This window comes from Rhinolophus sinicus, linkage group LG15 (assembly GCF_036562045.2).
Source record: "Rhinolophus sinicus isolate RSC01 linkage group LG15, ASM3656204v1, whole genome shotgun sequence".
Lineage (NCBI taxonomy): Eukaryota > Metazoa > Chordata > Mammalia > Chiroptera > Rhinolophidae > Rhinolophus > Rhinolophus sinicus.
Window position 1 is genome coordinate 25,592,364 of NC_133764.1, and position 12,363 is coordinate 25,604,726.

A 12,363-nucleotide genomic window follows, 5' to 3' on the forward strand; every position below is an offset into this window, starting at 1 on the left:
ATAACTATGTGTGATGTCAGATGGGTACTAGATTTGTTGGGGTGATAGATGGGAGGGGGTAAGGGGGCAAGGCAAAAAAGGTGAAGGGATTAAGAAATACAAATTGGCAGTTACAAAATAGTCATGGGGGATGTAAAGTACAACATAGGAAATACAGTCAATAATATGGTAATAACTATGTATAGTGCTAGGTGGGTACTAGACTAGTCACGGGGATCACTTCTTAAATTATATAAATGTCTAACCACTAGGCTGTACTCCTGAAATTAATATAAAATAATATTGAATATCAACTGTCAGTGGAAAATTAAATTTTTTGCGGGAAACGAGTAAACTCGTCATATCGCTTCTAGTTGGAACTGGCAAAAATTTTGCAAAGTAAATAAATAGAGACCTCTTTTTAAACTAAAACACTGAAAGTTTCATAGAAAAATATCAAATAGATCGAAAGATATGAATATTTTACGGAAAGTCTAATTTTGGCGAGAAAATGTCAAAAAAGCCCTGCGCTACGACGCGATTTGGCGGGAAAATGCCCGCTTACAAAGTGTTAAAAAGGGGGTTAAGGTGAAGGGGAATAAGAGGTTCAAATTTCCAGGTATAAAACAAATAAGTCATGGGGATGTAATGTACAGCATGAGGAATATAGTCAATGTTGTTTTTTTCTTTTTTTTAAAGATTTTATTGGAGAAGGGGAACAGGACTTTATTGGGGAACAGTGTGTACTTGCGGGACTTTTTCCAAGTCAAGTTGTCCTTTCAATCTTAGTTGTGGAGGGCGCAGCTCAGCTCCAGATCCAGTTGCCTTTAGTTGTAGGGGGCGCAGCCCACCATCCCTTAGATCAAACCAGCAACCTTGTGGTTGAGAGGATGTGCTCCAACCAACTGAGCCATCTGGGAGCTCAAGGTGTCATGTTCAATCTTAGTTGCAGGGGGTGCAGCCCACCATCCCTTGTGGGAGTCAAGGAGTGGAACTGGCGTGGTTTGCACTCCAACCAACCGAGCCATCTGGCCACCTGGGAGCTGAGTGGCAGCTCATTGACTTCATTCTAGTTGTGGAGGGTTCAGCTGGCTGGCCCATGTGGGAATTGAACCAGCAGCCCATTGCGCCGAGTTCACATTCTGAACTGAGCCACCTGTCCACCCCTATAGTCAATAATATTGTGATAGTATAGTACGATGTCAGATGGTTGCTGGACTTATCATAGTGATCACTTCTTTAAGTGTATAATGTTGAACTATGGTGCACCCCTGAAACTCATGTAATATTGTATGTTAGCTTTTTGTTTTTAATAAAAATCTTTAAATAAATAAAAAATGAGCCCTCCAAAGAATTAATATTTGAAAACTTTATTTTCTCAAATGAGCACCAACACAGATTGGAAATAGGAGAGAAACAATGCACTTTTTTCTAATACTGAGTCACTATGTACAAATACAGGAAAAGGTGAAGACAAATTATTTGAAAATAATTATCTTTGTTATTGAAGCAAAGTGACCTGAAAAATGCCACCAACAACAAAAAGACAAACAATAGAAAGTAACAAAACCCAAACCCAACAAATACACTTTGTAAACACAAGCATAAATTCTGTATTGAAAGATAGTCTCTGCAGGTTGGAAAAGGGAACTAACTCTCACTTTCACCAAAATGTTATACAAAAACATATGGGCAGATAGAATTTGGTAAAATGAGAATAACTTGTCTCACCTTGGCTTTGCCTTTCATTACTGGCAGATTTCATGGTTGTATTTTAATTTTAAAAATTAATCATCTCTTTCCTCTACCTAGAACACTAGCATGGTTTCTCATTTGAGGTGGATTCTTTTTTAAAATATATAAGTTGATTGTGTTCAACATTTGATTTCTCAGCCTCTTACTGAACCTGAGGCAGTTTGACCTTAAAAAAAGAAATAGCTGTTTACCAATAAAGTATGTATATTATTTGATTTATGTTCTCTTGACCCAAGCCAGTCCGTGTTTTACATGATGTGGCTTCTACAACAACTGGCGCCCTGGCATATGTGATGAGTACACCACACACATCTCAGAAACACAGATTTGACTCTGCTTGATCTTTACAAACAACAGTTTTCCTTTACAGTCTGTAGAAGTTGATCACACAAAGAAAGAAGAACAAGCTGGCAACAGCTCCATGCTCAGGAAAACAAAATCCTCGTGGTTTGTGCTGTTGGTCCACTCAGAAACAAAACCACTACCAGAGAAAAAGTGAAGAAAAACCTATGTGACCAAGGTGTAAACTGTAGGTGTAGTGTCCCCAATAAAAAAGAAAACAGGAGGCACAATCCAAAGTGCTTTTTGCACACGCACACACTCTCTCTCTCTCTCTCTCTCTCTCTCTCTCTCTCTCTCTCTCTCTCTCTCTCAAGATTCTAATTTGTTGGAAAGTCTTCCAACAAGATCATTCACTCTAAGTTGTTACTAAATTTATTTGATTTTGTTTATTTTCTTTTCTAGCAAGTACTGGTGCAAGAAAACATTTCAGTTCTCAACCTGGTAATGAGTCTGCTCCTTTGGGAAAAATACAGAGGCATTGCTCTATTGCCTCCATCCAGACAAAAGTGAGGAAATCTATTTTTAAAAAAGAGTTCATTGGTGATCACTGTTTCCCTTAAAATATACTTCAAGAAATGCAGAGGAAACCATAGAATTTAAAAATGAAAATAAAAAGTGCTCTCAGGGGATCTGAGAAAACAGCACCAAATATATTATTTAAAAAATTAAATATTATTTACAAAAGTATATTTCACAAGCAACTGTTTCTTTTATATATATCCACTTGAAAATCTTTTTATAAAGGGGACACTTCTTTTTCACCGATCCACCAGTAAAGTTTCATTCTATCCTATTTCCATGATCTTACTGTCACAGGAGTTGGGGCAGTTCTCGGTCAGGTCCAGCTGACAGTCTGTGAGCATCAACTTTGGCTGTATTTGATTCATGTCAAATCAGCCCATCAGCAGCCTGAGACCAATACCAAGGGTGGGATGGGGGATGGGGTGTAATCCAGAGCCACCAAGGCCACACGACATTGGGTGGCACAGGGGAGATGGAACTAGAGAGCCTGCGGCTGGACTTCAGTGGAAAATGAAGACAGCTGCTGGCTGAGGTATAAACTCCATGCCTTTCTCACTTCTCCCTTTCCCCTTTCCTATTCCCTGTACCTCGCCTAAGTTTTACATCAAATTCCAATTCCCTGAACCTACGGAGGGTAAATGGATGAGGTCTTTGGTTATGCTCTGAGTCAATAATTTGGTGAGGAAATTAAAAAATGAACTGACTGAGGCCATAAGTTGATGCATCTCCATTGCTCAGTTGTGGTCTCTCCAATACTACTAGACATTAGATAGACAAGCCATGAATGGAGTTAAAAGTTGTAAGAAGCACTTTTGGTTTCATTGACACAAAGGGAAATCTAATGAGTTGGGTTTTTTCCCCCTGTAGTTATGGTAAAACCGATATTTTACTCAGATCTCTCGCATCAAGTATGGCACCACGCACCCACTGGATGCTCAATGGATAGTAACTGAAAAAAAAATCCAAAATCAGGGTCTCATTGGAGCCTGCTCTGGTCCGTGCAACAGAGACCCCATCCCCAAGGGACACATCGGTCCCTTCTGCCCACTGAAAATCCTAGGGCACCCCATGTCTGGTTTCTAGGTCACCACATTCCATTTTTAGACAGAACACCTACCTGTGTTTAATAATCCCCATTTTCTTTTTATGGAAAGGAGTATCAATAGCCAGGACAGTCCCTGAGCAAAGGGGCTAATCAAAATCCATAAACAAAGGCCACTACCCTCAGGAGGGATAGAGAGGGAAACCTATGACTTCTGTGCTGGCAAGCCAGCTTAGGAATGTGAAAGTTGAAAACATTTTTTATTTAGATCTTGGGCCTGGGAGTGCCTGGGAGCCAGAGGAGCTGTTTCTCTGGGAGCAGAAATGAAATACTTTTTCTGAACCTCAGTCTACTTTTTAGTTATATGGGGAGAAAAACTTAATTTCCCAGGACTACCTAGTAAAGCACCGAAAGATGTGGGCAAGAAGCCTTTGGGAACGCAATTCAACTTCTAAGAATCCTTCCGTTTTACAGAGGCAGTCTACTGCTGAATCTGGAGCTACCCTGCCTCCTGTCAGTGCTGCTATCCACCATTCCACTGCCAGGCCAGGACCATGCCCATCTCAGGTCCCCCAGTCTGCAATCAGCACACAGAGACACAAAAAGACATCTCCACATGGACTCATTCCCTATGGGAATTTGGTTCAATTCTGAAAATGTCCTGGGTTGGCTGCTTGAATCTTGGTTAATCAATTTTACAGATTCTTATCTCCAAGACTTTTGTGACTTTTAAGGTGAATATTCCTCTAGGGTCAGCCTACTTGGAGAGTGAGATACTGAGAATTACCTTACATAACCTACTCATATCTGAACAATAATATTTTCCGTCTCAGCAATGAAATTAACTCACTTAGATGAGTTTCGGTTGTGCACCGCGTACTGGCTGAATCGCTGTAGAACAGGCTTCACAGTGTTGATTAAATGTAACGAACTCTTCTCTCTCATGAGCCTTACAAGGGTTTGTTCTCCACTTCCCCAAATATAACAAACTTTGGGTCGGGAAGTGGGGATTCCAGGGGTAATATTAGAATTTGTAACTTGAGGTGTGACATCAAATTAAGCCCTCCCCACTGCTGGACCACTCGGATCGTTTTTCCCCTCCATGCATAACATTCAAGTCCAAGGAAAACAGCGAGGGGCATGAGGAAGCTACCAGCCAACCTCGGGACTTTGTCTTCCACAATCTACAATGATAGAACTGGAGAAAAACACCCAAAACTCTACGTACAAATAATTGCTGATCTCACTGAAGCTATTGCATACCAAAGAGGAACGATGCAACTAACCTGTAATGGTTCAAATCTAAACTACTCCTGCCATTCCCCCACCCCCACCCCTACCTTGCCACAATGCTCATTTCTTAGTGAGGGTCAGGGGGAAAGGTCAGACAGTCAGAAACGCTAACTGGTTCTACTTGTTTTCTTCTGGCCCAATATTGGAGCCATTTCTGCAGGAGCTCCCAAACTGCAGCCCCCTTTGTTCCCTTTCTCCCCAATTACTGATTTTACTTGGTTCCTAGTCAAAGCCTTTGGGGTGTTTGGATCTTGCACTCATTGCAAACGGCAGTCCCCTCTCCTCTCACCTACAGGGGCTGAACAGACAAAGAAGGTGATGAGAGGAGCAGTGAGGCATCAGAGTCATCAAAACCCATCTGGGCTCTTCCCCAAGTTACTCACTGCTGCCAAGATAAGCCCCCAACTCAGCCCAGGAGAACCAGGCTACTGCCCTGCCAGCTAGAATTAGGGCCACTTCTTGTGCTCACATGCTAGCCTGGCACATTTGGTGTCAGGAACAGAGAAGCTTCTGATCAGAGAGAATGCAGTCATGAGGTATTTTTTTTCTCTTTGTCCTTTTAGACAAGTTGGTTATTTCAAGCCTAAAGTTCCCAGGTCTTCCAGGAGCAGCACAATTTTGTTCCTACCTCTACCCTCCCATCCCCTGCCCACCCCCAGCACCCTCGAGGTCCCCCCCTTTCCCTCTTCCTCACACCCCTGTGCTGTGCCACTGCTCTCCTGACAAGAGGCCATCAGGCAGCTCTTGCTCATCAAGGTGGGCTGCCGCCATGCGGTGAGTCGTCTGTTCTTTTTGTTGTTTTCTTTCCAGCCAACACTAGAACAGAGAGAGAAGCCAGGATCAACTCACAAACAGATACAAAGCAAAGAGACAGAGGGACAGCGATTTAGAGGCCGGTCACCAGAGAGACGGCGTCAGGGTGGGAGAATGCCCCAGATGGCAAGGCCCCTAAATGGATGGAACCAAGTGTTCAGTCACTCTCTCACGCTTGGGTAGAATGTTCAGTTGGATGGCATTCACGTGGACACTGGGTTGGGTGGCTATTCTCCGATCAGTCCCAGCCATTGTCCTTGATCATGTGTGCTAGCTCAATGATGTATTTTCCTTCTTTATATTTCTGGCTGCTTTCAAAGGCATGTTCCTAGGAAACACAAGGAAGAGAGAAGACACTGAATGACCAAAAAACAAGCAGGTGACTTTGGTAGCAAATGAGCAAAAGTGGGGCCAATGACAGGCACCAGGACCACGGAAGCACTGAGAGAATTCCCACCACACAAGCACACGCTGTCCCTTTCAATTCACTATAGCACTCAGGCAACACTAGAACTTTCTCAGTATGTACAGAATTTAAGTATTGTGAATTTAAATATTCTAAACATTTTCTCAATATTTCCAGTAGAGTTTCTTTAGGGTCTTTGCTCATTCAAGTCTTTGTCCAAATGTCACTATCTCAGTGAAGTCTTTCCCAATTACTCTACTTAAAATCATAACTGCAGCAATCCCTCTCCCCTTTTCCTGCTTTGTCTCCACAGCACTTACAGCTTTCAGACATACAATATAACTTGGTTATCTATTTTGTGTACTGTGTCTCCCACTACTACAGTATAAATTTCATGGAAGGCAGAGATTTTCATTTGTTTTGCTCATTGCGGTATCCCTAATGCCTAGAAGACCACTTGGCACAAAATAGGTCTTCAACTGCTGAAAGAATGAATGCACATATATAGCTTTTGTCCTAGGGGAACTCGGTTTCTGACACTTACCAGAAATCTGTCCTATGGTGTATCCATAAAATCTCTGAGTCATAATTTTAAACTGTACTTTGGTAAGTTTAGAGAAAAAGACACTCAGGGAGCAAAAGTACTGTGGTGCCCGACAGGTCTTCTTTTAATTTCTTATCTTGCTGTTTCTCTGTCAAATGTGTGAAGTCTGTTTTTCCTTCACTGCCTTTCTCTAGGGAGGCAGGAGCTATTTGCACTCCAGGCTGAAGAATCTGGCAGCCCTCGAGCCCCAGCCCGCTGCCAGGCCTCCAGAGGGAAAGCTCAATACAAAGCACCTGGCAGGTGACCATCCTAAACTTGCATTGTGGGGGACCTTCCCAGCTTATAATGAGCTTCACAGAAAGAAGTCCTGTGTAGGTGTAGGATAAAAGGGCTATTTTACTAGCAGACAGATACATCAAAACATCTTGGTGCATTATCAGAATCATTAGATGGCTAAGCTGGTTGTACAGAAGCAGTGGACATCAGCTCTTCCTCCTGAGTCCCCATATAAGTAACTAAATCCTATAGTCGATAGGTTCTGGGCAGCATTTATATGAACTATATCTTCTGTACTAGAGCTCAGGGGCTTTGGGTTTCAGAACAGGAGTTCAGATTTGAGTCTCTTGTTGAGAGAAGAATCGTTACACACGATGGAGTTACACACAGTGGAGAAGGGAGCGGCAGGCACCAAAGAGAGAATGAGCAAATACACCACAGACACACAAGAGCTGAGGACTCAGCAGTAATTTCCCTGACACTTCATTATTCCCCAGTGAGTGGGTGTTGTATGTGTGTATAAGAGGTGTGTATACAGCAGAGAATGTGGGTCAGGAATAAGACCCATTGTTCCATAGTAGTTGTGTTCAGGGTAGGAGAGAGGAAATAAAAACAAAACTAAGAAAGTGAGACTGTATCTCTATTCAACAACAAAAAGAAGAAAAGAAAACAAAAGAAAAAAATCAACAGCCCTCAAGCCACAGGGCATTTGCAAAACGTCACAACTGGACTCCAGTGGACAGAGTACTACCATCTGGAGTTTACAACACCCCAGAGTGAATCCCACTTCTGCTTCCTAGTATCAGAAGCATCACTTAACCATTTACAATTTACAAAATTATAAACTTTCCAAATTGGGTTAATTATAGACACTTCGCAGGCTTATTGTGAGGGTCAGAAGAAATCATGCAATGAAAGATCTGAGCACTGGGCGTGGCCCATAAGAGGTGAGCAATAAATAAACATTTGGGGAGATAGATGTCTCTCCATTGTCCCATTATTATCACTATACTTGTCAAACTGTTTTGTCTGTTTACCTGTGTCTTTTCCTCCTTGGTGTCATGACTGTACACACCCTGAGGGCAAGGACTGGATCTCTTCGCTTTTGTATCCAGCACAAAGGCTTTCAATAAAGCTTTGTCAAAGGAATGAATTATTTTAAGGAGTAAAACCAATCAACTCAGATTTATCTTCTGTCTGTAATCCAACACATCCTCAAAGGAGTAAGATAACCAAGAGGTTAGGAAACAGAAGGGGCAGGACATTTCTGGATCATCAACACCAGAACTGTGGCCCCCAGATCACCCAGAGGGGACCAGTGGCCGTACAGAAGGAACAGAATGGCCAAGGCCAGTTTCTCCCACGAGGAACAGCCAAGGCCGCCACAGGGAGCGCTGGCTAAACCACGCTCGCATCATGAATCACAATGTCTAGGTTTTTCTTCTTTCTCATCCTGAACACGTCAAGGGAGACGTACAAGATGGACTCTAAAGGCAGTGCTGCTGCTCCACTGCAGACTCCACCTGCGGCAGTTTTTCAGATCTGCACTATTTTGAACTTTATTTAAATGGAAGCATATTTTTATGCCTGGCTTCCATTGCTCAACATCATTTTAAAAATAGATTTCATATTTTTAGAGCAGTTTTAGATCACATCAAAAAGGAGCAGAAGGCACAGAGGTTTCCCCTACACTCCCTGCTCCCACATAAACAACCTCCCCCACTATCAAAGTCCTGCAGAATGGTGCATTTGTGACAGTCAACAAACCTACACTGACACAGCATTATCACTCCGCCAGCAGTTTCGACTACTCCTTCAGGCTCCTTCTGAAGCGAACTAATGCAGGTCTATATGAGCCAGCCCCACACTGACCCTAGGCAACTGACAGGACAGGGAATTTGAGGCTCTCTAAAATATTTCTTTTATATTGGGGAAGGGGAACAGGACTTTATTGGGGAACAGTGTGTACTTCCAGGACTTTTTCCAAGTCAAGTTGTTGTCCTTTCAATCTTAGTTGTGGAGGGCGCAGCTCAGCTCCAGGTCCAGTTTCCGTTGTTAGTGGCAGGGGGCGGAGCCCACCATCCCTTGCGGGAATCGAGGAGTCCAACCGGCAACCTTGGGGTTGAGAGCCCACTGGCCCATGTGGGAATCGAACCAGCAGCCTTCGGTGTTAGGAGCACGGAGCTCTAACCGCCTGAGCCACTGGGCCGGCCGTGAGGCTTTTTATATGAAATAAAATGCCCTCCCAGAGACGGGAAGGTTCATTTTTCAATATTCCCATAATGACAGAGAGGGCAAAGACAAGCACTGTGGAAAGAGCTTCCAATAATAATAACAGCAGTAACAATAGTACGAGTTTATTTTCAGTGAACATGTATACCTCCTCCTACCCTGGCAGAGGACGCACTCTCCTAGGTACCAAGATGTGATAAATATTTGTTGAGCTAAGCAATGAAGGTATGACCGTCCAGTTGGGAAAGTCCAGCCATGACTATGTCTGACAGTGGACAGTAATTAACAATGTTTGAGGACGCCTAGCACAGTGCCAGGGACCTGAAATGTTCTGGGGACATTTATGGGAGCATTACAGGGCATGGGCTCTGCAGCCAGACCATTCCCTGGACTCTATCCTGGTTTAGCCACATAATGGCTAGATAGCATTAGACATACTACCATGTTTCCCCGAAAATAAGACTGTTCTTATACTGTATTTCCCCGAAAATAAGACCAGGTCTTATATTAATTTTTGCTTCAAAAGACGCATTAGGGCGTATTTTCAGGGGATGTCTGATTTTTTCATGTATAACAATCTACATTTATTCCAATACAGTCATGTCATCTTCTTCTGGAACATCATCATAACGTACTAAATGCGTCTGTCTGGCTGATGATCTTCACTGGGACTTATTTTCAGGGTAGGTCTTATTTTCGGGGAAACATGGTATTAACCTCCCTAATCCTCAATTTCCTCATCCATAAAATAAGGATTAAAATATGACCGATTCTCTAGGGATGCCGTGAAGAGCAAATAAAATAACGCATGTCTAGAATATGGTAAGCTGTCAGGAAATGCTATGTGCTATTACTATGATTTACTACATTAAAAGGTAAAAAGGGTATGTATCTCAGGGGTGGGTGTGAAGGAATGAGTAGGAAGAGGGAACTATCAGTGAAAGGGGAAGAATGAGTGTGGCAAACAGAGTGTGCCAGGAAGTGCCCTTTGAGCTCAGTTTCCCGTCCTGGTCTAAGACAATCCCCCCAGGCCACAGAAAGCTTTCTTCTACTGTGAGGCTCTCAGCTGTCCCCTTCATGGCCTGCTCTCCATCAACCAGATTCCTCAGTACTTACATATTTCCAGCCCAGAGTGGTTTTGCAGTTTTCACAGTAAATGTCTGCGACTGCATGCAGTCCTGTTAGCAACACTCGCTCTTCTGCAGGCCCGCAGCCCACATTAACTCTATGCCAAGGGACAGAGAGAGAGAGAGAGAGAGAGAGAGTAGTTAGTCACATGTTCATCAGTTGTTCAAGCTGAGCTTCCAGCAGAAAATTAACCGAGCATGGCTGCCTCAAGGGAAGCCAACACCGAGGAGGGCATCCTCTACCACTGAAATCAGTTACAATCCCCAAAAGGTGGGAAATCTCTACTGAAGTGAATTTCAGGTCTGATTTAATGAGTCTACTAAACATAGTCGTTATGGTTGAGACTCTGGTTGGAATTTTTCTAAAAAATGCTTTTAAGCTTGTGATATAAGGGAACAAACTGACAACCACACTGTGAAGTCCAGCCACGAGCCCATCCAGCCTCAGAGCTTACTGAAGACTGGATGCCGCCGGAGATGGCAAACATGGCGGGCCAGGCTCGTCCTGATCAAGGCTGAGTGAGCCCTGGGTATCAAATACACTATCCTCCTCCACAGAGCAGGCACTGTCTCAAGCCAAACGTGCCAGATTGTTATTTTCACAGGTCATCAGGCTTGTGTGAGCTTCACCTTCCTTTCCCAGAGAAGAGGCTATACATGATGTGCCCACGTAACGACTGAGGGCTGTGGTAGCATGTGCGTCTGCAGGAAGGGATGAAGACTCTCCCCTTACTGGGCCTTCCCTCCAGCCTTAGGTCCTTCAGCAGATGTTGGTATCTTCTGTTCACCCGCTGTCTCTATCCCAACAACATATTGCACACCTGGTTAGAAGACCTCATGTTTGGCTCTCAGAAGCACATCAGCCTCTTCCCTATGAGACCACAGCCCTCTGATATACCTACTGGGGGTAATGAATATATTAATTTTGAGCCAAAGATGCTTCCAAAAAAAAAAAAAAAATTCCCCAAAGGTAACCAGCTACCATTTGTACAGAGTAATGCTCTATGCTTTTTGTTTTTTGTTTTTTATTTCTTGTGGCACAGAGGACAGGGTCCATTGTTGAATTATCTTTGAGGGTTATTTTTTCCCCCACCCCTTAATATTTGCACCAAACAGTGGATGTACTATTCAGAGACACTCACACTGAGTTAAAGAGGTATGCTCGTCCTTGACTTCCTTGGAACGACTGAAATGCAAGAAAACAAATCGATAGTTAGATGTCCATTTCACTCACCCACTCGGGAAACCAGCCCCAAATCACAACAATCATGATCTTCCAGGACTGACACAACAAAAAGAAAACAGTAAGCCAGTTAATAGTCCAGCTGGCAGTTGGCATAGCGGGAGGAGAAGGCAGAATAAACAGAGCTACAGCGTCAGGGCCAGCCCACACTTGGGACTGTTTTCACCAGCCCAGGTGAGAAGATATGAAAAGCCCAAACCCCACAGCATCATTAAAAATTTCTTCCCTCCTTACATGGTCTGATATAATGAATCCACCTGAGATCATTAATCCACATTGGCCTTTCCTAGACCCACTTGATTTCGGTTATCTGTGCTGGCCATAGCTTTCCTTGAGTTGTCTAAGGTATGGAAACCACTGCCAGCACCTTTGCTTGCCCTGCAGGGTCCAATCCTGCAGAAGACAGCAAAGAATCCCCGAGGTAAGAATAAACCACCAAACCCACCTTCTCACTTGTCTTGCCTTGTAGATCTTAACTGCCATGACAGTTACAACCCTCCTAAATGGGAGCTCTCCTTTGAGGTGTAAGCAACTTGATCGCTAGATCACAGGAATGCTCATTAAGCAGCAATCCCATTTTAACTTCAAGCTTAAATATGAGCTTCTTTCTTCCGGCTGGAGGGTGGCAGGGAAGAGGAGAAACAGGAGCCAGAGCTTGCCATGCAATTTGGCATCTACTTCCATTAACACAGCCCCTATCCGTGGTTTCCTCCTCTGGTTACACTGAAATGTCTGGCTGACATGAGCCAGCCGTGTTCTGCATTGCTGCCTGCATTTTTAATGTGATCT

At 43.5% G+C, this 12,363-nt stretch overlaps 1 protein-coding gene across 3 annotated transcripts in view; it reads right to left on the reverse strand.

Moving 5' to 3' along the window:
• Positions 1 to 1,333: 1,333 nt before the first annotated feature.
• The window catches only part of YPEL2 (yippee like 2), a 58,081-nt gene continuing 47,051 nt past the window's right edge, over positions 1,334 to 12,363 (reverse strand). For all 3 annotated transcript variants that reach the window (XR_012492313.1, XM_019736355.2, XM_074320472.1), the window contains 3 exons: positions 11,474 to 11,517; positions 10,321 to 10,429; positions 1,334 to 6,074 (listed from right to left, as the gene is read on the reverse strand). Coding sequence is in view for 2 of the 3 variants with exons in the window: in XM_019736355.2 (XP_019591914.1) it covers positions 5,985 to 6,074; positions 10,321 to 10,429; positions 11,474 to 11,517 (243 nt within the window). In the remaining variant the exon portion in view is untranslated. The remainder of the gene's footprint in view (positions 6,075 to 10,320; positions 10,430 to 11,473; positions 11,518 to 12,363) is intronic.